Consider the following 25,795-nt stretch of genomic DNA (forward strand, 5'->3'; position numbering starts at 1 on the left):
GTGTGAAGAGGTTCATTTAAGATGAGTCAATCACGTCCAGAAGTATCCTGCTAAGAAGACACCGCTGTCATTGTAACGGAGCCACTAATTGGCCAAAGCTGTCTGATAATAAGCATCAAATACCAGAATCTATTCTCAGAGCGTCCGGTATGGTCACACACAGAAGGACAGGCGCCCTCACACACACACACACACACACACACACACACACACACACACACACACACACACACACACACACACACACATATCGGCGGTAAACAGATAATGAGTCAGTTGGAGAACGTGCGAGACTCCACTATCGAGGGGAAATCAAATGGTATTAACAGAGTGCCACATCCATCAGTGCTGCTGCTGCTGCTGCAGGATGTTGCTGCTTTTACCATCCCAAAGCTTTTCTCAGAAACACGGCTGTTCGCTCTCATGCGGGGGGGGGGTTGCGGTCGTCCACGGTCGTGTATGTGTGCTGCGATAACGAGGGCGGAGAGCTGCAGGAGTTACGGCGAGCTGCTGCAGCGTCTCTGTTCACAGGTTGTCTTGAGCAAACATTAGATCTTTGATTTCAGGGTGAATAAATAAGAATAAACTGGATAACTTCTGCTTCTCTCTGTGAATGTAAGGCGCGTTGACATAGTAAGTGAAAGCCGGCAGGAGTGGGTGAAATCAATACTTCAAATCTATAAATAAATGGAAATAGTTGATGGGACACGCGATTCTATACATCCGCAGCAGCAACATAAAGTGCTCTTTGATTAACCTCGAACTGTTAACTGACACACACACACACACACACACACACACACACACACACACACACACACACACACACACTGGTATATCAGTGCAGCGTTCTACATAATGACACACTTCTGCCCACTCTCCATGCACACATGATCTTTACATACTGGATGTGTTTCCTTGTGCGGAGGTGGAGACTCAAGTGGCTGAACATAAAACATTCAATATTTAGTGAAACTGACACCCACTCTTTAAAAATCTCGTCTCTACAGAAATGTTCCAATTTGGAAAGTAAATATTAATGATGAACAGAAACAGAGAAAAAGCAGAGTACATAGCAGAGTTATTGTTTAGCAGTGAAACAGAGCCGTAGTAATTTAGTTAATTCGTCAGTAAGTCTCTATGGAGCCTTCTAGATCTGATTTAGCAGGAGGAACACAACCTGCCATGACACTGCAGACCTTTAATCACTCCTGTTAAACAATCTAATAATCTCCAGCAGAGCAGGTTGTGCATGTGAAACATTAAAAATTTCTCCTTTTCAGGATTAAAACTGAGGTGAAAACACTGAAGAGTCTTTGTCGTGCAGTCTTTCACTTTAATTGGACGGCCTGCTGTGAGTGTTGCTCGGACTGTGGTATGTGCCGCTACAGGGCGGCCGCGGTGAACAAAATTATTGCAAATTGTCTCCCTGAGGTGCCTTTGAAAATACCTCACGAGGGAATCGTTGCCCGGAAGAGCATCCGACTGATACGAAGCTACTAAAATTTCCGCCCACCCTTTCATGAAAATGTTTGAGGCATGTACCGTCCGTTTCACATCCCCTCGCAACATTTCAATGGGATTCGATTCTTGGTTTTGATGAGTCACAACCCTCCATTTCCTCTTTTCCAGTCAATCCTTGGTGGGTTTGTTGATGTGCTCAGCATCACGATCCTGTTAAAAAGACAACTCCTGGTTCAGCTTTCAGACAGATGGTCTCACTTTATCTTCAAGCTCTCTGATATGATGCAGAATTTAGAGTCGAATAGTTGAACTGTAAACTGCACAGACTCTGAAGAGGTAAAGCAACTCCAAACCACGTTATTCCAATCCGTCATTGTCCAGAGCACGTTGGTCTTTGCTTGTGGTTTCAATTGGAAACTGTGGTTTTGCTTTTTCGTGTCGCGCCTCTCATGCAGGTTGAATCTGTGGATTTTCTTCCTGATTTTAGACACATGCACTTCAACACAAACAGCTGCAGGAGTTACCTGCAGATCCTGTGGTGACAGTTTCTTTCTGCATCAAACAGTCTGTTCTTTGGTCGATTGAAATAACACATTTTCCTGAAGGTGGAGGGGTTCATTTAAAAAAAAAAAAAAAAAAAAACATTTACGATCAATTATAATGAATATTAATAATTTGGAGAGGGTGCCAGACTCGTAGGCATCCACAATGTTTCTTATAAAGTTTGAGATTGCTTTGATGGATACATAATTTAAAATGCAGACAGTCGTCTCTTTAGTCACTTTAGTTTCGTAAAAATGATCTGAACAGCTGAATCGCACTAGTTTTTATCAGGTTGTCTTTTATGTGTTTGCATGTCATTTGTTTTATGAAGATTGATGTGATAAAGTCTTGTTTGCGTCAGGAACGAGAGACATCAATCTTTACGACGTGTAAGGCTGCGATTTCTAGTACAATTGGTGGTGTCGTTGCCATGGCAATGTAAAATCACCAATTTGGAGGGAAAGCTTCTGAAGTAGCTCTGAACCGTGGGGTGTATTTATGTTGAGGTCAAACATCAATTTATTCAAGCTTTCCATGACACAAAACTACATTTGCTGCCAAAGTGTGCACCCGTGTGTGTGTGATTGTAAGATGTGTGTGTCGATTCTTCTCCTGGGGTTTGGCAGATAAAACAACACACACAGTTTATTGACAGAAAATCCTTCTGAATCTCGCTAGCTTCCGCCTGCAGCTATGAAATGTGATAAACGGGGACGGTGCTGTGAATACACGTGCGTCTGTGTGTGTCTAACCTCTATTTCAGACAGTGTTTATATTCCCATTGAAATCCCACAGTGGTACTTTATCTTTTGTCTGATTCCTCGAGCCTCTCCATGCTGCTAAAAACTGAGCAGCTAAGCGTGTAAGCACAACATTGTGATTATAAAAAAAAAAAAAAAAACGAATTAACGTGCAGTTCAGACAGTTGAACGTCTTACCTGATTATAAGCAAAAACATCAAATCCGACTCCCAAAAAAAGACTTCTTTTATGTTTTACGCCAAGCCCTCACAGATGATCTTAAAATTCAAACCATTGTGAGAAACAGCTTTGAGGTCATAAGACGTCCACTTAATCCGAAGGTGTGAGTGGCCCGGCGCTTTGACACCTTCTCCACCGTATCGCAGCTCTGGGATTTCTTGTCTCTTTCCATGACTGAACACTTCATTTCCCAAGACAATTCTGTCCTTTTACAGAACAAGGCTGCTTAATTAGGAAGTCATGCTTGAGCCAAACACTGTGTGACTCAGGGTTTTATAATTATTGCTTATGCAAGACATGGGAGAGAGGTGTTTTTTAAGATGTAACACACTACGCACACTGTAGTTTATTTTTCCACACACGCTTCCTGCTGAAGGAAACAGTTACTGGAACAACACATCTGCATATGAAATACACGGTTTACTTCTGTTTGAGTAAAGTTTGCTAAAAAAAAAAAAAAAAAAAAAAAAAAAAAAAAAAAAAAAAAAAAAGCTACAGTAAGCAGCTGTATTAGGTCATTATTTCATATTTAAAAGAAAATAAATCGTTTCTTGCTTCTAAATATATTTTCTGTATTAAGTGTTACTTCTGGTTAATTTGTTGTATTTAGTATGTTTGTGCAATAATCCTGTATGTTCCTGTGGCAGTTTACATAACTACTGATTCACATATAAACATAGCTGTCGTTTTTCTTTTTGCTCCATGTTGGATATTTGTTCTTATTGCTATCATTTTTCATTTTCTAAAAACTCAATAAAATATGAATCATAAAAAAATAAATAAATGAAAATAGATATTTACAATCTGTATTTACAGATTTATGTCTTTAGTCATAAAAAAAAAATGGCCTCCGGCACACAGACTGAAAAAACGTATGGCTGACTAATGAAATTATTGTGTTGGTTGATTTGTGGGTTTGAGTTACAGTCATGAAAACTTTACTGCAGCAGTGAAACTGTGGATATCTGTGTACAATGAGAATAATATCTGTTAAAATATGTACAGCCAAGCTCACCATTGTTAAAAGTACCACAAGATGTCATTCTGCCTGCAGGCAGCAGAACCTGTAGGAAAGCAGAAAAGTGTAGCAGCGCGGGGTCCAAGTCACCACAACAGACCTCAGTTATATTTTTAACTGCGTATCCGATCATGCACACATCCACTGGACAAATTCCTCCGTGCACTCACATGTAGCCCTGATTCTCCCTCTCTCTCTCACACAATGTGTTATCAGTGACTGCAGCTGTGCTGGTGAATTAATGCCTGTGTGCAGTGTGTGGGTTTGGACTCGGGCTCCATTAGAACTGGAGCTCCACCAAACACACAGAGACACAACCACAGAGAGAGAATGGATCAGAGAGACTCTAAAAGCTCTTTGTCCTAGAAAGGATGGGAGACTATCAGATCAGATCAATTAGCTTGGATCCATTTGGCGCGCACACACACACACACACACACACACACACACACACACACACACACACACACACACACACACACACACACACACACACACACACACACACACACACAGAAAAGAAGGGAACCCATTCTCCTATAAGGTTCATTCTATAACTGCAGAGTGAACAAAGTTCACAGAGCAGGAAGCACAACATTAGAGAAAACCCCCTCAGATATTTCCTCTCCATGATTATAACGCTCCTTCTCTTGAGTCCGTGCTCTTCACAACAACACGATCCGACTCACCGTCGTCTCCTTCACAGGTCACTAACTGCACCTCTGTAACGGGACATTCATGCAGGTATGTGTTTTTCTTAACAGGTTAATGGTTTTCCGTCGTTCACAACTCACCTCCTTCGTGTCACATTAAGTGCGTCAGCTAATTAAAAAGCTTACGTGGCACTTTTAAGTTGTGTTTGCTCTCCCCTTGGGTGAACACATCCGTGACCCTCGACGCACGCACGTGCATGAGCTTGATTTTCCACCGACGGGCAAATAATTTGTGTGCCGCCGCCTGTTTCTATCTCCTGGCAACCTTTTTTCAAGTCTTCTTCTCTGGCTCGGTACCAGTCACGCTGCTCGGCTCGGTTTATGACGCAATCATTCTCTACACAGATTAGCGCAACCGTATCGCAAGAAGCAGCATCTACGGCTAGATCCAAAATGGCTGCCTGTCCTTGAGGTTCTGTCCTTTACAAGCGGATCAGTGGTAACCAACGGCGGCGAACCCACACCGGAGAGAACCGGAGAGAACTGGAGAGAAGCACATGACGCTGCCAGATTAAATGACCTGAGGATGCTGCCGAAGAGGGAAAAACTAGAAGTGAGTTTCAGAGTATACCGAGTTTTTAAATCTGGTGTCTGGTGAGACGTTCCCGCTCTGGCCCATTACGGCACACTGAGCATGCTCTGTAGGGACCTCCGCTGACGCACGTGTTTCTGTAATTACTCTCACTGGCAGAAGGGGGAGACAAAAGTTCAATACTGCAATTTTAAGAGCTTTATATTCAACAACTCTTGTCAAGTTTCCCTCTGGAGGCACATCACAAGTACTTGCAGCTCAAAAGATTTAATTCTGCCCTTCGGATTCAAGTCTCTCGTAACTTTATCTGAAGCTGACATGCGGCTGAATTCTGCAGATCCGGTCGTTAATGGTCTTTTCAGTATGAGACCCACTCATACTGAGCTGTCATCTTGTGCTTGTAAGTTTGTGAGAAATTAATTTGATTTGTCCAACTTAGACTGAAAAAGCCTCATGTTTGTTATGGATAAACTTTGAAATGCACAGTTGCACAGAAAGAAAAATAAGCATCAGTTCTATTGCAGGGATCTTAGAAATGCATCTTTTAAAGACATGAAGGAACGATGACAACAAGCAGAAGCTGTTTCAGATTCATATGACTGCAAATGTTTTTTCTGTAATAATACACTCTCGCCTTGGAGGATAAACTCATCTAAAACAAAATAATCCTTCTGTTCAGAGCATCCTGCTGATGAGGACTTCCGTGTCTGGTCTCTCAGCATGTAAAAGCCAAAAATAGAGAGATGCTATCACTCGCCTACGTTTGACAGCTAAAATAAATACAAGATGTATTTTCTGGCAGATCAGATCGTCTCCGGAAGACGTTGGATTCCCAGAGCAGAATCAAACGGTACAGTTGCACACAGTGTCCTACTTAGGATCCTGATAAACCTCCCTTTGATGCAGAGTCGCTGCAGACACATCACACAGCACAAGTTCATGCATGGGTTTTGATGTGTAAACTCTAACTGAAATATTAATCTGCAATATCCTACAGAGAAATTCTCAGATCTCCTTCTAATGACCGAAACACTTTTTAACTATTTTTCTGCCTTAAAAGCTTTAATTTAACCTCCTTCATGTGCCGAAGTTTGAGGCTTTTCTGCCCAGGAAACTCATCGTGACTGTGGTCACTCGAAATCACAAGATAGTGTCAAAGTGAAAAACATTGCAGCTACACTGGTCCAACAAATAATGTGAAAACTACAAAATAAAACATACATTTCTGAGCCCTTTTTGAAGTCTCTAAAGCTCGTTGCTAAACATGTGCTGGCGTGTCAGCGATGCAATACAGGCGACAAAAATGCAACACGGTGGTCAAATACTGTAAATGCACGTCAACAACAATATACACAAATATATCAACAAATAAAACACAATTTACCGTGTGCACCTCTTGAACTACATGCAGAATAATATTAGCTCGGAGTCGTTCGTCCTCCTTTGCATTCGTGCCAGCAATGACCCACTGTGCCTCAGTAATGTTGGTCATGTGACCTGATATTCAACGTTACATTGCACCCTTACATTAACAAATAGGACATTTCTGAACTCAACATTTAAAGTTAAGCTACAATGAAATATTCATGAATTTAACTGAACACACGGGAGCTCGTCTCTTCCACAGTTACAAACGTTAAACTGATTCCTTCTCCTGATCGAGCCGGGCTTCCCCACTCACTCCGACATTTCACTTTTGATTATAAAGGTGGTTTAGTTGCAATACAAATACCGTGAAAGTGTCCAAACACTGAGAAATGCACACGGCCTGTTTTTTGTAGCAACTGGGCTGACCTCCGTAAGTTTGTGATGTCACAAATTCAAGTCAAACGTGACTTGTGTTCTGTGAAATGTTGCGTTTTGACCTTCAGGGCCACCGTACAAAAAGTTGTAAACATATGTCAAGATAGTTTTTGGTACTTAAAACTACAAAAACATTGTGTTATGGATTTCAAGGCAAATAAAACACCAGAGAAGTGTCCAATGAGGGACCTGTAAGTAAGATGAACAGGGGCACTGTCGATAACAGCCCTGAAACACACTGAACGCTGGATCCATAAAAGTCCATCAGCGGTCCAGCAGCACGACGAGGCCTCGAAGTCTTTGGAGACGTCTGTTATTTCTGACTCCACTGACCGTTACAGCGACCTCTCTCCCTGCGACAGATCAGACCAGTTGTCTGGAGACAAACCTCCGCTACTCCTCCTGATTGCGTTTCTATCCGCCCCCCCACCCTCCTCCTCGTCCGAAGCGTCTCCTCCCTCGGAGAAGCACCCTGAACTGACAGCAGGGACACAGATCCTGACTCAGACAACTGGGCCTGTCACTTCCAGACCGGGCTCCGTGTCTGAGAGCCAGAGTTGACGGTCGGTGCCGCGGCCTCGGGCCGCCGCCGTCCCTCCACCGCAGCGCCGCAAATCTGCTACGTGACAGCGCTTCACTCAGAGGAAGAGGGACACATGAACGGCTGAGAGGGAAGAGGAAGAGGAAGAGGTGAGAGCCGGAGGAGACGGGAGGACAGAGGCGGCTGTTTTGACTGCTTCAGCCCACGGACAGCATGAGTCATACAACTCTACCTCTCCACGGCAAACTAATTGTTTTGTTTCTAGAAAGATTACTGCAGCCGCAGATAGCTTTGTGGGAAAAAGATTGCAACATGCAGTATTATTAAAACTGCAGATGTTCATCCTGCAGAATATGTCATCAAAATGAAACAAAAAAAGGTTCGAGAATCAAAAATAAGCATTTAAAGGGACTAAACACACATTTGGATGATTCTCGGTCATCAGAATCTTAAAAAAAACTCATGAAAGGCAATACCACCGAGTGCCACTAGAGGTCGGCTCCAAAAAGCCTCCGGCTCCATAGACTCCCATTCAACTTCTCTCATCAAATCCAAAGTGAATAAAATGTGTCCATCAGTTATCTCGGTGTTGTTAGCTAAAGTCACTCCTTCTTATTAGTTTTCTGGAGGTCCATCTGAAAATAATCTCTCATTCATTAGAAAAGACGATTCAAGAAGACCTGTTTTACATCGTATAATCTGAATATTTACTTGTTTTTTTTTTTAATCTGATTCACGAGCAAAATAAGAAATCTGTAGATATTGATTAGACCTTTAATAGTTTGTAATGAGCCTTTTAAAGTATTTTCTGAGATGATAGCATGAGAAATTAATTTTCAGATTAGTTATGAAGATATAAAAGTAATTATCAGTTTGTTATTATTGTTATTACTGTATTTAAGATCACTTGGATCACCTACAACAGAAATGCTGCAAAGTGATGCTTACAGCAGTTATTTAGCACCGTGCATGAGACCTTCCTGTCTGACTACTTTCACTTTAGATGATTAAACCACTTATAAATGAAATATTACATGCTGATGCAAGCCAATTGAGCATTTTTCCATCTTTGTGGTGCTGTTTTTTTTTTTTTTAACTCAAGCAGGGACACATCAGCAACACTTTAGCAAACATTTCAACAGGTAGCAGAGAAACAAGAGCACCAGAGATATCGCGGAGAAGTCGTCTTATAGAGGGTGACACGAGCTGGTAGGCTGTAACTTTAATGTTTGAAGAGTGAGGCTCCCTGTCTAATAACATCAGAGACTTCCCAGCTCACCTCTGGTCCTTCTCCATCCGTCTCCAGCCCTCAGACAGGATGTTATTATAAATCACCATCACTCTGTTGAGGTGGGCTGCATCGAGTCCATTAACCTATGATTGGTGTCTGCATGGTAAAGAGCTGCAAACATGCCAGTGGTGCTCATTGGTTGCTTGCATCTGTGCCATCAGCTGACTGAGGGTCTGCTGGATGATCAGCAGGACACTGGATGAGGCAGTTTTCTCCTCATAAAGCACAAGCTGTCCTCCTCGTGCAGTCAGCACTGTCTAATGAGAAGCATGTATATGGAAGTACAGACACTCAGCTGTTTGATGGAGCACCGTGGAGGAATGGCGTCAAGGTCATTTGAGGGTAACTGAAATAAATAACACAGCGTCTAATCAGGAGCCAGCTGAGAATCCACCAATCTGTGTTCACACACACACACACACACACACACACACACACACACACACACACACACACACACATCCGACTTCAGGCCGAGCACTTGGAGGTTTTACTGAGCCTCTGATATACAGGCTGTGTGGAAAAAAAAAATGCATCGATACAGAATCAATAATCTGCTGCACTCTCACAATACTGCAACCATGACACTTCCAGACCACCTTCATTCATAACTGCTTGTGCAAAAAAGCAAATCAGACGTGTCAGTGCATTGTAATGTGACACGGAATTAGTGCACGTGTTTGCACCTCAGAATAACAATATCAACAACGTCCTGCAGCATCGCAGCATCGCGCAGGAGGAGGAAGCGCAACTTGGAAAGACACCCTGGGAGAAGAAAGTCCCCTACATGTGCCATAAATGGTCAAGGAAATATTTCAGCATGGTAAAACAGGAATTCTAAGTGAGCATCTCTCTCATTAAATACTTCCTGAAATATGACATCAGTCCATCTTTGAGTTTCTGCAGAGGATGTGGAACCAGTTGTTGGGAGCTCGTGCAGCCTCCAGCCCGCTCCGTGTTAAAGCAGCGCGCCATACAGCACACATGTAAAGGCCACTGTACCTGGTAGCTCAGTATACTCTCGGGGTCGCTGACGGGCATGCTCATGGCCTCTGGGTTAACCTGCCGAGCGTTCACGGAGGGTTCAGGTGAGACTTTCGGCGGAGCCTCGTCGGGTCGGCACCGTCTCAGGACGTTTTCAGGGAAGACGCGGTCACGAGCTGGCGACAGCGGCTCCTTCCGTGTCTGCAGACATGTTGAGTGTTGACATCTCTTTCAGATGACGGTGTAAAAGGGATTATTTAGTTTACCCCCCCACCGTGTTTTCATGATTTCCCAGCTCCCCTCCCTCCTGTCCTGGCGGTAGGAGCAGGATGCGGAGAGCATCACCGCAGCCGGAGCCAATCAGAGCGCAGAGGTGCACAATGGGCTGCGACGCACTGCTGCTAACCAACTCAATAAAGCCAAGACCATTAGAAGCCTTTGGAGAGCTACTTCACCCTGTGCAGGGTCCAGTCTGACAAAGTATCGCGTCTCAGCCGCTCCACTTCCGGTTCCTGTGCAGACAATCATCGCAGTGCAGAGAAAACTTACCCACTGATTTATTTTCTTTAAAAACTCCACTGGTTACAAAAGTACTGATATATTCTGTGCATGAGTGATACAGTAGCTACATCATGCAATAACTCAAAACTACTCCATTACAAATACAAGTCCTGCATGTCAGATTTAACTGCAGTAAACAAAGGAAATTATGGATTGTATTTGGAAGTATTGATAGCTGTCAGGGTTTAATATTATCATAGGGCTATATATACTATATTGTGTCTATTTGCCTATTATTATAGATGTGTTTTGCATCTCTGGGGCACATTTGGACTTTTTGTGCGTGTGTGTGTGTGTTTTGGCATTTCCATCTAACGCAGTCCATTTTAAGAAATTATGTTTTGTATTAAAAAAGAATCTGTGAAGCAACTAGAAATCGAATTCGTCCTATAGAATAAAAAAAATAAGCTATTACCCGTTGAAATGTCTGGGCATATAAAGTTGGACAAAAATGGAAATATTAAAGCAAAGTAAACCTACTTTCACAACTAGTAAAGTGTAGCCTGTCTGCACTTCAGCAACCCCGCTTTCAAATACAAGGCTTTATTTTTCTATCATTTTTAGTTATCAAAATGGAAGTGAAATGGAGAATCAACTGTTAAACTTGCAGTGAGCAACAAAGTCAGCAGCATCATGGATCTGATCGATCCAGCAGCTCGCTCTCAAACACACAGGTGGGCATCGGGCGCCCCCTTGTGGGAAGATGAAGTATTGTAATATTTGTCATAAGCCACGCGCTCACATCTCGTGTCTCAGAGGGACTGCAGAGTAAAAAATGATATCCAACTGAGCACCTGTAGATCACGTGCTTTTCTCCTCATTTGGCCCCCAGCGAGAACTTAACAGACACGAGAGTCTCCACGTGCCACGTTGTCGAACACATAATTGGATTTGGTTCATCAGGTTGACCCTCCTCAACCAAGCCCTGTGTTTACCGACCTCAGATTGCGATCGGACACGTCCGCAACGACGACGCTCCCATTGTTCTCGTGCACGTCGCCTGCACGTGTCGAGACACGCTGCACCTGATAGCGTCAGAAAAGTGATCCACTTTCTTCAACGCATGGCTGAAGAAAGTGGGGGGGGGGGGGGGGGGGGGGGTTTCATGGCCCGGCATGGCGTCCTGTTTCTCCTGGGCACGGTTGGCATGGCAACCGTAAACATTCTGCGGGAGCATGCACGGTTGTCATGGGAACGGTCCGCGGCAGCATGAAGGGAAGCCGGACGGAGCGGGTTCATGGACGGATCTCTGCAGAAGGTTTGAACGATAATATTCACTTTAAAATCTCACCTGTGTTTACTGAAGATGCATTTTTTGTAATAGTTGTTGTGCGTGTCTTAAAGCTGTCACACAAATCTAGAATTCAAACACTGCATATTTGTGTGTGTGTGTGTGTGTGTGTGTGTGCGTGCGTGCGTGCATATAGCCTATATGTCTGTCCGTGTGCACGCCTGCAATATGTCAGCTACTACAGTCTGTCCAGATTAAGATGCCTGATTGACCCAATTTACATCCTTCTTCTGTAGCTGCAGAGACAAAAGTAGGTGCCATACTATTTATAGCATGAAGCTCTTTCTCTCTTTATTTTCCTGCTGCAGGAGAAAATATTTTCCAATATTATCTTGTGACTAATAAATCTGTGTTGTTGAATATCCTGATGATGTTTCTGCTCTCTCCTCCACTCTGCACATCGATCACCTGAAGAGACAACTACATGACAGAAACATCAGCGACAAATGCCATGTAAAGTCCACAGACCTCTGCATGAGTGTGTGCACACAGTTACACTGTAGATTTAAATCTGACGAAGCTCTTTGTCCCAGTGTTGCAGTCCACAGTCGCTCCAGTGGAGGGGAGGCTCCGGCGCTATCTGCCCAGTCTGCCGACAATCAAACTAGACAGGCTGAAAGCAGCTAAAGCGCTGGTGGTGAAGGCCGTGAAGGTGACGCTGCGTAAAAGACAGATTTCATCGTTAATACCTGAACTTTATGTGCTGTGCGCCATTTTATTTGATGGTTTTTAATCTCTCTTCCACCCAGTTGAGGAGAGTGTTTTCGGTGCAGGGACCTTACCCTGTGATCCGTGCCACCTTATTGGCCAGAGGGTGGGTGGAACGGCGTTTTCCCCGTCCGGCCCATAGGGCACATCGTTACCGTGGCGACGAGGAGGAGGCTGGAGACAATGCAGGTGCTGCTTCTCGTTTTCAAAAATAACCAAGTTTGAGTTAATGAAACCTGAGATGCTCAGGAGGGTGATAATTTAAAAAGCCTTTAATAACTCACGTCTATCTAATTAAAGTAGGGAGAGTGTTTTCCTGCTCTCATGTATAAGGTGACAGCTAATTGGTCCTTTCTGCTCATGTGACTACTGACCAACAGGTATAAGAAACAGGCCTGTTTTTTTTTTTACTTTGATTAAATAGTTGTTACAAGTTTTTTTTAAATGAACACCCTCTTGAGAGCCGCAGATTTCTTTGAACTCAGAACACATTTTGTGTTTAAATGTTGTCTGACTGATCAGCCGTGTAGCTGCTGAAACAGTGAAGGTGTGGTTAGCGTTTATGTAACTGGAGCTGTGGATGGATACACCTCCACTTGATCAATGATACATCAAGTACCAGAGACCCCTACCCTTTATACACACACCTGTAAGCACACACACACACACACACACACACACACACACACACACACACACACACACACACACACACACACGCAGTCAAACACACACCTCTTATCTCTTTACAGAGAGAGTGAATGAAGGTGAGAAAGAGGAGAACCCCGATGACATGTACGACCTCGTGGTAAGATAACATCGACCAGTTTGACACTGATGTCCTCCACAGTGGGAAAACAAACCGACCATTTCCTCATCTGTGTTTTTTGTTTTTTTTGTATATCCTTCTGAACTCTTTCTAGTCTCGACTGGCCCGAAACGAAACCGTATATTTCTACTGGACGACACGAAGGGATGACATTGACTGTCGCTGCATACGGAACGACCAAATGACCAATCACTATGGAAACGCTGGAACCTTTACCACCAAGGTCTGCAAAAAGTTTTGGTAACACTTTCCTAAAAGGGTGAATCATTAATGCATCATAAAGTCATCAGGAAGCAACATAAGTTCAAATTCTTTCCTTCATGATCTCATGTGTGAACAACAGGTGAGAACATCGTGAAAGATTATGATTCATTAGACATGATCATGATGAATATTTTGCAAAACGTTCTGGACCACTGAACCAAACTGCAGCAGAGAGCTTCTAAAATCATCATTTGGATTTCAACAGCATTCATGAGCTGTGATTGGTTAACGTTTGTGACTATGAAAAACACACAAATATAATCACTCAGACATCATAATAATTAAAAAACATTGTTCTAGCAAATACTTACACACAATCAAATGTTCACCACTTCACTACGGAGGCCACAAACATGAGAGTTTGGTTCAGTGGTGCAAAAGTTCTCAGAGAACTCATCAGGATCATGTTTCATAAAAATCATAATTATTGATGATGTAATCACCTTAGTTAATGCTTTAATTCATGTGCTGTTCAGGCACGAGATTATGAATATTACATTTGACTTCATGAAGTATTAATGAAGTAATGCAGGTTTTCATGCATTAATTCATGTACCCTTAAAGTAAAGTGTCACCAGAGTTTCTGATGACTGACGGGTGAAAACGGCTCCTTGTCGTCTACATATAACGGTTTGTTTCAGGTGGGCCTCTGTGTGAATCTGCGCAATCTCCGGTGGTTTGATACAGCGGACCCCGACACCTTCTTCCCAAGATGCTACAGGCTCGGAGCGGAGGATGAGAAGCATGCATTCATAGGTTGACTGAATTATAGCCCCATTTACACACGGCCAAAAAGACTTTCTATAAAGGAAGAAATAAAGGAAACCCCGTTCAGATAAGAAATGAATGAAACTTCAAGTGTCAATGAAAGTTTTGTTAAGTTGACCTTTGAGCTTTTTTCTGTTTCGGACGACACTGAAGAGGATTTCAGGAGGACGGCGTGTACCAGCCTGCTGCAGCATGTGGTGGAGACAACTGGATGGAGAAGGGATGACGTAGAGGGCGAAGAACTAAGATTCAATAACTGCTTCTCTGAAGGTAAAAGTTGTTTCTGAAATGAAAATACAAGATATCCCCTGAAATGAAGAAGAAGAAGAAGAAGAAGAACACACCTCCATAACATAAATCCCGTTTCTGTCAACAGACCTGGATGAACATCAGTCTGTCGCTCCAGACGTCATTCAGAAAGCTTTACACGTGTGTCAGGAGTTCCTCAGTGTTTTAAATCACGGCGACATCGACGCACCTACAGAAACACCCGCCGCCGTGGAGGAGCGGCAGTGGCTGGAGTTTCTGAAGGACTACTACATGGTTGTGCAGTGAGTATGTTGTCAGGGTTTGTTAAAGTGACCCTTCGAGTTTCACACTCATTTTTCTGCTGACAGAACTGACAGTTCAAGTGAGTTTATCAAATCAAATATTGGCCATTAAAAACACTAAAGTGCACCTCTAATTAAAACTGGAATTATCGTGTCCATTTGCGGTTTATCCATGTTTGTACTGACTCAAACACGTCGAGAAAAATCGGAAGGAATCCTGATTATTTTAGACATTTGAGAGACATTTTGACATGATTAGCGTGTGATTGATAAAATAACCCAAAGAACTATATTTCTACAACAGCAGAGTCTAAAATATGAGATGTTCAAGAGCACGTGTGGTCTCGACGGCCTCCCCTGCTGATGGACTCTGAATAATAATAAGTGCTGATGCAATTCTGCCTTCAGAAATAATGACTGTTTGCTGTGTATCTTCTTCGTGTACCTGAACTGAAGCTGGATGGTTGGTTTCTTCTTTCTGGTCCCGGGATCCTCTTCGCTCAGATTTTACTATTGATTCTGCATTGATTTAGAGACAGAAGGGGATGAATTAGCAAATACTGTACATACAGAATTTAAAATGTTTTCAAGATACTCAAACTTCAGGAATTAAAACTGGTCTTTTGGAAAAAAAAGAGCAAATCTCATTAATAATAATAAAATGTTTTTTTATTCAGACCAGATATGCGTCACAATTCACATAACAACAATAAAAACACAATCAATAGGCTAAAACTTAATCTAGACCTTATAATTCTCGATCTAAATAAAACACTATAATATATGACAGATCCAATTAAAATGCATATATAATAATTGTTATGAAAAGACAACATTTAAATAGTCTTCTAACGTATTAATAAATGGCAGTTATGACTGTATTTCACCAGCAGATGTCGACTTTACAATAAATTCAAACGTAGTTCCCTGTTAGCTGGAAGGATTTGTATTACCCACAACGTTTTGCTGTGTTTACAGTATTCCTTCTGCTCACTACACAACTTTACACGATTGTAATGGATTATGAAAACACCAGCTTGCTAACATTAGCACGTGCCCCACTAGTAATGTTATGAATTTATAGTTTTATAAGAATGAACTTATTTATACAAACCTGCAAGCGTTGCACGAGCGTCATCCTGCGGTTTCTTCTTTTACATTGTTTCAATGGTTTTAATGATGCTTCATTTAACATTTTCAGTCCTCATTATGATCATTATTTGGATCATTTAGGTTATTTTGGTTCCTCCTTCGGCACTTGATGCAAAAGCGTAACGCGTGACGCCACATCAAAGAGGCTCTGGCTGCAGACATGTTGTGGACACGGTGATCTTCACCTGTAACCTACAAAATCTAATCAGTTCATGCTTTGTTAAATGTGAAAATATTCCCACAAGACATTTATGAAATATCTCGTGCACGAGCATGGACGGACAACCAGAACAAACATTACCTCCTGTCACTAGTTGCTGCTGCGGAGGCATAAAAAGTTATTATTAGTGCAGAGAGCAGTGAAAAAAAGCATAAAACATAGTGCAAATATACAGAACACTTGCAGATCTCTTTAACACAATCTAATGGCCAAATAGGACGAAGACATTAACAGTAAGTTTGTTAAAACAGGAGACATTGGAAAGTTAAAGTGTCCCAGTTTCATAAAATATATAGAAAATAGCCATAATTGTAATGATGAGATGTTTGTGTGCAGTGAAGGAGCTCTGATCCGCGGCAGCAGTGTGTTTGTGGAGAGCTGCCAGAAGATGTTGGCCAGACTGCAGGAGGCTTGTCCACAGCTGGACACCGACGGACTGAATAACATCTGGATCATCAAACCGGGGGCCAAATCAAGAGGGAGAGGTGAGAACTTTTTAGTCTTTCTTGTTTTCTCTCAGCTTCACAGAAATAAACTAAATCCGTTTATGTTGCCATTTCTTTCATTTCTTGATTGCAGCAGATGAAATCTAAATTATTTCTTTGAGTCAACAGCTTCAGTATTATTATGAAGGATTTTTGTTGGTGCTGGTTTTGTTTTTTATTTTGGAGTGATTTGTCTTTATGTTGTTGAAAGGCGCTGGGTTTGAGTTGGTTGGGTGTTTTTCGGGGTGGACGCTTTGATTTTCTTTTATATCAGGTCACTTTTTGGTTGAACAGGTTTTGTTTTCTTTGTTTATTTTTTGAATTTCCGTTCACTCTTCTTTTGTAATGGTATTTATTGAATATATGATTCTGTTTTTAGGAATTTGCTATGAACGACCTTTTGCATGCCCTGCTCTCGTGTTTGCTTGTGTCTCGTATATTGAATAGTTTGTATTATTTATTTCGTTAATAAGTAAATACGTTAGTTTTTAGTTCACATCTTGTATTTTTGATAATAAAAGCTAAAAAAAAAAAAAAAGGTCTTCTTGATACACTGACATTTTTGCTGCCGTTGCAATGTTTTTTCTGGTGTCATCTCTCTTTTCAAACCCCCCCATCACCACCACCATCAGGCATCATGTGTATGAACCGGCTGGATGATATTCTGGCGCTGGTGAACACCGACAGATCCCTGTCCAAGGAGAGCAAGTGGGTGGTTCAGAAATACTTGGAGCGCCCCCTGCTGGTCCACGGCACAAAGTTCGACCTCCGTCAGTGGTTCCTTGTCACCGACTGGAACCCTCTGACTATCTGGTTCTACAAAGAGTGCTACCTGCGGTTCTCCACTCAGCCCTACTCCACCAAAACTCTGGACAGGTCAGATGAAGGACAAAATCTAATTCTGTACATGGACTTGATCTCTACAGTCTCTTATATTCCTCCTTTGTTTCTCAGCTCGGTCCACCTCTGCAACAACTCCATCCAGAAGCACTTTCGGCCGTCTTCTCACCGCCACCCCGGAGTGCCCGAGGACAACATGTGGTCCTGCTCTCAGTTTCGGGACTTCCTGCGGTGTCAGGGCCACGATGCGGAGTGGGACTCGGTGGTGGTCCCGGGTATGCAGCAGGCGGTGATCCATGTCCTGCAGACGGCCCAGGACCTGGTGGAGCCCCGCAAGGCCAGCTTCGAGCTCTACGGAGCCGACTTCATGCTGGGCAGAGATCTGAGGCCGTGGCTGCTGGAGGTCAACGCCAGTCCCACGATGGCCTGCTCCACCTCGGTGACCGCGCGGCTCTGCCCGGCCGTGCAGGCGGACACGCTGCGGGTGGTGCTGGACCGACGCGTCGATCCTACTGCTTACACTGGAGGCTTCCAGCTCATCTACAAACAGGTTGGACCACCTGTAGAGTCAAAGGCTGCACGAGCCCTGGTAATTCCACTGACTAATAGAAGCTCCACTGATCTATGGTTTTACTCCGTCCTCCCTCCAGGCTGCAGTTGAAGTTCCTCAGTATGTGGGGGTGAACCTGCTGGTGGAAGGAGCTCCCATAAAGAGAGGCAGACCTCTGCCGAACAGACAAACTCTTATTCCCGCCACACCTCTCACTTTCCGGTTCACCTCACAGCCCTCACCTCCAGAGCAGGTCAGAATGAGACATAAACCCTTTGGTCAGAAGCAGTACACAGACGAGGAGAACCAGGAGAGTAAGAGGCGGCTGACGTCTTTATCTCCGAAGAGGGAGCGTGATATGAGAGCAGAGGTCCAGAACGCCTCCTGCGTCCGCAGGTCCTGCCACAGTCATGCATGTGAACGACCTTTAATGGCGCACAAGGAACCTCAGAGGAAAGCCCGGCGGTTGGGTTTGACTCTTCGTGCCAGCAGGGAAACCGTGGTGCCGAGGAGTCTGTCTTTCTCCTTCAGCACTCCTCACAGCAGGTCAGAGGGGAAACCTCGGTCCAGGACCGGTCCTGGATCTGACATCTCCAGCTCCTTCCTGCCCCAGACTCACTTTGAAACCCAACACAGGACTTCCACCCGAGTCTTTCCCTCGTTGCAGGGTCCTCTTCCGAGACTGGAGGTCTTTCGCTTGCGACCGAATATTGTGGCGGGAACAACTGTCTGTCGTGATTCAGTGTTTTCATCTTATCCACAGGCAGCCGGTGTTCCTCCTCCCTGGGAGGCAAAGCACAGGCAGACATAAAGAAAAGATTACCGGGGAACACAAACAGGGCTGCTGATGTTAGGAAGGTGGAAAGCAGGAAGAAATGTTTAGTTGGCATCAATAAAAATTTAAAAAGTTGGAGCCCAGTAAAGAGCATGTTATCTTCTCACACTGTTAACACCCGTGTGTCTCTGTCGAAAATGAATGCAGGTTTTAAGCTCCCCAGCAGGTGGCAGTAAAGGCTCGGTGATCAAACAGCGCGTTTAAGCTGAAGCTACCAAAGGAAGTAGAAGCACAGAAAAAGACTTGGCAGTCCTGATCCAGACTGGTACAAATCAAAGAACATCTGCTTCATTACATATTTTTGCCGCTTTATAAAAATACAAAAATGTAAAAAGAGGCTGAAAACTTTCTCATTTTTAAAAGTGCTGGATCAGAGTTGCAAAGGTTCATGAAAAAGGTTCATTATTGCTTGATTCAGAGAACTTTAACTTGATTTAGAAAAACAATACAAACTAAACTGACACATTTGATTAAATACATTTAATTATTCAGAACTATTTTGTGTTACAACTACTTAGAACTAAATGCCTAAAAAAATTAAAAGACACTTGTCCGGTGGCATTTTGCTCTTAAATGAGATAAATTGACAGAAATAGTAACAGACAGGGAATAATGAGAAAAAAGAGGGGGATGAGTATGATGTGCAACAAACCAGAGATAAAGTGGTTAAATGGTGTTCGCCTGAACCACCGGGCCTCCAGCACTACTAAAAATAAATGTTAAAGGAATCGTTTAACTACAGGAAAAAAATAACTTTAAATGTGAAATTTAAAACTAAAAATCATCTTGCAAATGTTATTCACATGACTGTGATAAAACACGATGCCTCTTCCCTCCCAAACAAATGAATGGAAATTAACTTCAAGGGATGCGAGTCAAAGAGAAACCAATGAGATTCAGGCGGCAGGTCACGGCCTCAGACTACCGATTGGAAACAAACACAGCAGATAGCAAATGAAACAAAACTCCAGCAGCTCGGCTCCGATAGCAACAGACAACAACTGGGCCTGAGACTTCGAAAAACGTGACTGCACAACACACAAGTGGTATTTCTTGCGATTTATTCTGCAACACGTTTTGATGTGCGGCTGCTGGATGCAGTCCGTTCAATAAGAAACATGAGAAACGCCGTCCTGTCAGGATGCAGGAGGAAGACGCAGGCGCCTCGGGGATATTTACCGCAACGCTCCAGTGCGCTCGCTTGTTTCTGTGTTGGAGGGCGCAGACGGTTCACCAGCAGGAGAAGCCCGGCTCCAGATCTGCTGTTGCGCAAGTGCCCTCGGTGACATGACGTGTGAAGCTGCACGTTCAAACACAGTCGAAAAGCAAATGTCCACAGGAAAAAAAATACTTTATTTAATACACTTATGTGATGTATATCAACATTTATAGACAAAATATGTACATCAAACATCTTCCAAGTAGGTCCCAAAATATAAAATCTCAAGTACCTCTTTCTATAGAAAACTAGTCTTCTGGTAAAACTTGTACATTCACATCTCCCCGCGTCGCTCCTCCGACTCCAGTATTCACACAGAGAATAAAACATCTGAGATTTATCAGCTTTTCACAAGTAAAAGGCAACATCAAGAACAAACACCGGGTTTGACTTGAGCAGAAAACAGATGTATACAGACCAGGTCCAGCACAGTGCTACAGTATGTACACAGTATCTGAGTACACAAACACTCCGCCCTCCGTCCGCCTCGCCGGGCGGACGGAGTGCAGGAACAGGTATCAAAAATAGAAATGTACAAGAAGTCTATGAACAATAATTACAGAAAATTCCACCTAGACTGTCTGTCTGTCGATGAAACACGAGACCTCTCGCTCCTTCATCCAGCACGGCTGTAACCTTCCTCTCATCTGTACACACTGGAGGAAATCCTCATATTTTAATGGTGCCAGTCATCATGGTGTCTGGCTGAAAGGGCGTTTTTCAATCATCTTAATGGTGAGAAAAAAAAAAAAAAAAAGGAAAGAGGCGACGAACTTTGGGTGAAATATTACCGCTACGATTTGGTGCAACAGTTTTCTAGAGTACAAGATGGCGTGTCTACATCCCGAGATGCATCAGTGTCGTTTTCACTTTTTAACAGCAGCGTCTACATTTCTTTCTTTACATTCAACCGTGTGTGTGTGTGTGTGTGTGTGTGTGTGTGTGTGTGTGTGTGTGTGTGTGTGTGTGTGTGTGTGAGAAGGACAGGTCCAGTTTATATGATACATGTGTACTGAGGGATACCACTGAGTGTTAGACATTCAAGCAGAGCGTCGCTGCTCCCGCCTCTCTCTCCGTCATCAGTTCGATGAGTGATTATGGATCATGGAACAGCTCAGTCTCGTTCTGGAGAACAGGATCGTCTCTCTTCACCTGCTCTTCCTCCTCTCAGTCTTTGGTTTCCAGGTTGAGGGGCGGTACCTGCTTTAGCGCCTGAAGGAGGGCGGGGGAGTCCATGGGGGTCTGAGACGCGGCCGGGGCCGGAGAGCCTCCGCGGGGAGACAACATGAGCTGAGGTGGAGGCGGCCTCTCGCCGGCCATGGCGGGAGAGGAGCCGCCCATGCCGGGGTAGATCATGGGCACGGCGCCGGGGTACCAGCACTTGTCCAGCATTGGCAGGTAGGCTGCGGCGGAGGGTGGGATGAGGTAGAAAGGCATGCAGAGGGGGTGCGGCGGAGGAGGCGGGTGGTTCGGGGAGACACTCATGTAGCTGCTGTAGCCGCTGGAGGAGGAGGAAGTCGACGACTCTCCGCCCGACAGCAGCTCGTCCTCGGACGACTCCGCCCGGACTCGTTTGTGGCGCGGCTCGTCGTTCTCCTGCTTGATGCCGGAGCTCTGCCGGTCGCCGTGCGGCCGCTTGGCCTGACTCTCCTGACCGTAATAATCTGCCCGTCCCTGCGGCGCCGCCGATTCGGTTTTCTCCAGCTCTCCTCCGTAGCCGCTGTCTGTGTCTGTGTCGCTGCCGCTCTGCTCGCTGCTCGCCGAGGCGTACACCCGCTGGATGACGGGCACGCAGTTCCTCCCGTAGCCCTCGCTGGGTTTGGGGGGTAAACTGGCGGGCGTCTCCTTGCGAGCTTGGTGCTGGTGGTAGGCGGGGATCTGCTCGGGTCGAGGGCTGGCGGGTCGGACGGGACCCTGCAGCACCTCCGCTGCTACTTTGTGAAGGTGATTGATGACGTGGGATGGCGCCAAGTCACCGTCGGTCTCGTGATTGGCCAAATACTGAAGGATCTCCTTGGCACACATGTGGAAGCCGGAGCGGAACATCTCCTCCGACTTCTCCTGGCTGACCGGCAGCTGCTCTGTGAACACAAACACAAACCGCGGCGTCAGTTTGACCCACTTCAGACGGAGTCGCTGCTGAATTAAATCTACTTCCAACAGCTACACTTGAGGTCACCTATTTGCATGCGGATCTGTATAATCCCGACATGATGCAGTCACTTGAGTGATTTGCATTCTGTCCGACAAATTCATGTTAATCCCATTTGCGTATGAAGGATGTGCAACTCACCGATTTGCATGCCGTTCTGCAGAGCGAGGATCTTCTGCTGCTGCTGCTCCAGCAGAGAGGAGAGGGCTTTCACATGCTTCAGCGTCAGCTCTAAGACCACAGCCTTCTCCAGATGGCCCAGAGTCTGAGGGAGACACACCGAGTCAGCACAAACTCCCCTCTTATATAACACATTTAAACCAGGCTTTACAACGTGTGTACACAGGCTGTCGCACATTTTTATGATCAGAAACAAAGAGGAAGCAACTACAGGGCAAAAATAATCCGAAATATACGGAATAACCTATACAATTATATAAATTAGATCAAACCCAGTGTCATGTATTAATAAAATCACAATTATATGTTTGAATTTGACTGAACTGAGCTTTCAAAAATCCCCATTTTTCACACTGAAACCCGACAGAGGACACCGTCTCTGTCGGGTGAGGTGTCATTCAGCGGGAGCTGCTGACGCACTCGTGCAGTACCACCTAACAGCCACGCGGTGGTGCAATCCCCCTCCCTTTCCCCCTCCCCCTCCCCCTCCCCGCCCCTCAAACACAGTGGGTCCCGTCAGCCCTCCCAGCTCCAGCAGGAACTCACCGTGAGTTTCAGGTGTTCGGGTAATAAATCTTTCAGCTGCGCGATGCATTCGTTGATCCGGTCGCGTCTCTTCTTCTCGATCAGTCTGTGAGGCAGCTTGTAGGTTTCCTGCAGGAACACACAGAGAGGAAGGAGTGAGTCCAACTGATCCGAGAGCAGCTCGTCCCGATCACCGGCAGTTACAGCGATAGGGAGGAATCCAGGAGTTATGTCATAGCAGAAATTAAGCCAACCATTTATGGGACTACAGAACTGCCGTCAGTAAGACTCAGTCCTACCTGCACTTCACATGTTTTCAAATCATTTTGTTCTACTTTAATAAATTGGTAATAAGCAAAAAAACAACAACAACAACAACAACCAACCTTGCTCTCCTCTCCTCTCTTCATCCCCCGCCTCGGTTTATAAACATACATGGGGAATTCCATCCTAAAGAGACATTAAAGAGAAGCGCGTGAGTGAGGTAATACTTGGAAACAGCGCACAATTCACAATAAATAATAAATCAGTGCGTTTGAGGAAAAGTCAGTCTGGGAAGGGCACATTTTCTCAAAGTGTAACTTACCCCTGCACGTCTGACAGATCCGCCTGGTGTTTGGAGAGAGGAGGTGGCTGCGCGCTCGGGATCCGCTCCATTCTTTGTAGTCCAGTTATGCTGACAAAGTCCACGTACTTTTCCACTTTAGTCGCAAATACGCATTAAATGAAGCGCAAAAGCGGTGAAGTAGTTTGTGAAATGCACCAAAAAAAAAAAAAAATGCTTGAAAAGATGCCAAAAACGTTCAGCAATTTGTCTTTTTTCAGCCTATTCTCATAAATGTGGATGTTATTTTGGAAATTGTTTTTAGTCCCTGCGATGTCCACGCCGCAGAAAGAAGTCAAACCCTCTTGGTGGCGCGTTGGGAAAGTGGGGGAGGACGGAACGACGAGTTAAATAAACCCTCTGACTCCGCTCAGCCTGACCTACCACTGTCACATGAGGCTCACGTGTTAAACGGCGCTGTATGCTCGCCGGGAGGACCGCCCACTTTCTACAGATAAGGAGCCTCAGTGGGCGGACGGCGGCGGACGTCAGCGCGGGAGGCGGCGCGTGGCCGATCCCGTGTACCACCATGCTGAAGTGTATGGAAACAAGGCTGCGCGGGGAACGTGCTGGCAGCGAGGCGGTGCAGGAGTTCAACGGGCCCGCAGCACCGCGGGCGGGCGGGTGACTGACTGGGTATCTACTACCAGCAGAAAAAAAAAAAACACGAGTACAATAACACAACTGGAGGACAAACGTGGTCACGTGCACAAATAATATCCCGCAGGAGTGTCATCCAGCAGAGATAACATTCATGATTTGAAGACAGTTTCACATGTTAAGATAGATTTGAGAGACATCACGAGCTCTGCACAATCCAAATGAAACGTGCCAATAATTGCGCACGAGCAAAGCAGCTTCTTACATCACACAGAGCCGTAATATCAAGAGGATACAATTAATATGACGTTGATAGTAATAATAATAATAATGATCTACATGTGTGCAGAATCAAGCCCTGGGCTCGCTGGGAGGACCACGTGCACCTGTGCGGTGAGGACCGTGCGGAGTCCTTGTTTGTTGTCGAGAGGCGGTGCCGCCTGTCACGTTGATCTCCTCATGGCCCGGGGAGCCTGCTGAGCGCGCGCGAGGGCACATCATCCGACACATCCAAGCACACGGCGGCTGCACCTGTCTGCTGCAGGCTGAGAGCACGGAGCTGAACAGACAACAACAACCCCCCCCCCCCCACTCCCCCACCCCACCCCACTCAACAAAAAAAAAAAACCATGCAAACAACAAGTCCATTCGTTATATTTATAAACAGCAATATAAAAACGGCCTGTTATTAAAATTTACATTGCAGTTATCATTCCTCGAATATTTTGTCACAGTGTTATAATTATCTTATAAAAATATTGTTATAGTTGAAATATGAAGTAGTTCTTTTTCTACAAGAACAACATACAATATAAACATAATCCCTGCAGTAACTGAATCATTAACTCATGCGTGGATGGTTTTGAAGACCACATTTTGGATTTAGGTTCTTAATAAATGCTATTTTTTGTAATATATGTTGTCATATTAATAAAAACAAATTCCATACGTCTTAGGTCATTTTGACAACACAATAAAGAAAATAGCCGCTGTTTTCATATCTTTGTGTTTCATGACACTTATTGTTAGATAAACCTGATGAAAATGATTTATTTCTTGTTTTAAAGAAGTAATATTATAGATGAGGGTCTTCATTCCCGCTGATGACGTCCAACATCTTTTGACTGCATCCTCGTCTTAAACTAATGTCTGTTCCCGGAAATTCCTGGAGTGACGTAAATAAAACAGAAACGAGACGGGACTCGGTAATTACAAAATGATCATGACACTGGTCACAGTGATTTAGCTGTAATGAAATCACCACAACAATAATGGAAAGTCCCTTGAAGACAGCTGTGCACATCTAACACAATTAAATAGTGCATTAGTTTCGGAGTGCCCTCACAATGACACCTTTATTTCAGTTCACTGCTAAATGTTTTTACATTCTTGTAGATCATTGGGGAAAGTACCTTTTGACTTTTACTGTTAAAGGCCAAGAAGTGTCTGTTGTCACAAAGAAAAGGCTTGATTTTGCATAACTTTATGTATTTTTAAGTTTCAAAAATATTGCATTCACGATTTTAGATTTTTTGTGCAACGAGTGACATCCCGATATTTTCCAACGTTTTTGACCGGTAGCCCGAGCCGAT

At 44.3% G+C, this 25,795-nt stretch overlaps 3 protein-coding genes across 8 annotated transcripts in view; 1 reads left to right on the forward strand and 2 right to left on the reverse strand.

Moving 5' to 3' along the window:
* slc4a8 (solute carrier family 4 member 8) overlaps positions 1-10,190 on the reverse strand; it is a 29,161-nt gene extending 18,971 nt beyond the window's left edge. The window contains exon 1 of one of the 3 annotated variants that reach the window (XM_069155269.1): positions 9,888-10,190. In XM_069155269.1, the coding sequence (XP_069011370.1) occupies positions 9,888-9,932 (45 nt within the window). In that variant the 5' untranslated portion in view covers positions 9,933-10,190. Of the gene's footprint in view, positions 1-2,945; positions 3,202-9,887 lie in introns of those variants that run through there. The other 2 variants (XM_069155275.1, XM_069155282.1) reach the window with 2 other exon arrangements.
* Positions 10,191-11,615: 1,425 nt separating this feature from the next.
* ttll3 (tubulin tyrosine ligase-like family, member 3) lies at positions 11,616-18,993 on the forward strand. 4 transcript variants are annotated; one of them, XM_069155299.1, is made up of 14 exons: positions 11,616-11,688; positions 11,858-11,971; positions 12,136-12,174; positions 12,255-12,373; positions 12,471-12,618; positions 13,182-13,237; positions 13,353-13,481; positions 14,164-14,278; positions 14,444-14,560; positions 14,667-14,841; positions 16,550-16,698; positions 17,331-17,574; positions 17,653-18,088; positions 18,189-18,993. In XM_069155299.1, exons 3-14 carry the CDS (start codon positions 12,168-12,170, stop codon positions 18,897-18,899), a joined length of 2,406 nt encoding a protein of 801 aa, XP_069011400.1. In that variant the 5' UTR covers positions 11,616-11,688; positions 11,858-11,971; positions 12,136-12,167; the 3' UTR covers positions 18,900-18,993. The 4 variants fall into 4 exon arrangements, with proteins under 4 accessions (XP_069011400.1, XP_069011393.1, XP_069011414.1 ...); XM_069155292.1 differs by having other exon boundaries at positions 11,858-12,174; XM_069155313.1 differs by having other exon boundaries at positions 11,858-12,174; positions 17,653-18,282.
* A 1,264-nt stretch (positions 18,994-20,257) lies between these two features.
* LOC138201709 (class E basic helix-loop-helix protein 40-like) lies at positions 20,258-23,990 on the reverse strand. Its single transcript, XM_069155314.1, has 5 exons — positions 23,586-23,990; positions 23,386-23,449; positions 23,021-23,128; positions 22,436-22,559; positions 20,258-22,223 (listed from the first exon to the last, which is right to left on the reverse strand). Exons 1-5 carry the CDS (start codon positions 23,654-23,656, stop codon positions 21,310-21,312), a joined length of 1,281 nt encoding a protein of 426 aa, XP_069011415.1. The 5' UTR covers positions 23,657-23,990; the 3' UTR covers positions 20,258-21,309.
* Between the last annotated feature and the right edge of the window lie 1,805 nt (positions 23,991-25,795).

Source organism: Embiotoca jacksoni, unplaced genomic scaffold (assembly GCF_022577435.1).
Source record: "Embiotoca jacksoni isolate LCO1_2020_lvr unplaced genomic scaffold, fEmbJac1.0.p SCAF_1, whole genome shotgun sequence".
Lineage (NCBI taxonomy): Eukaryota > Metazoa > Chordata > Actinopteri > Embiotocidae > Embiotoca > Embiotoca jacksoni.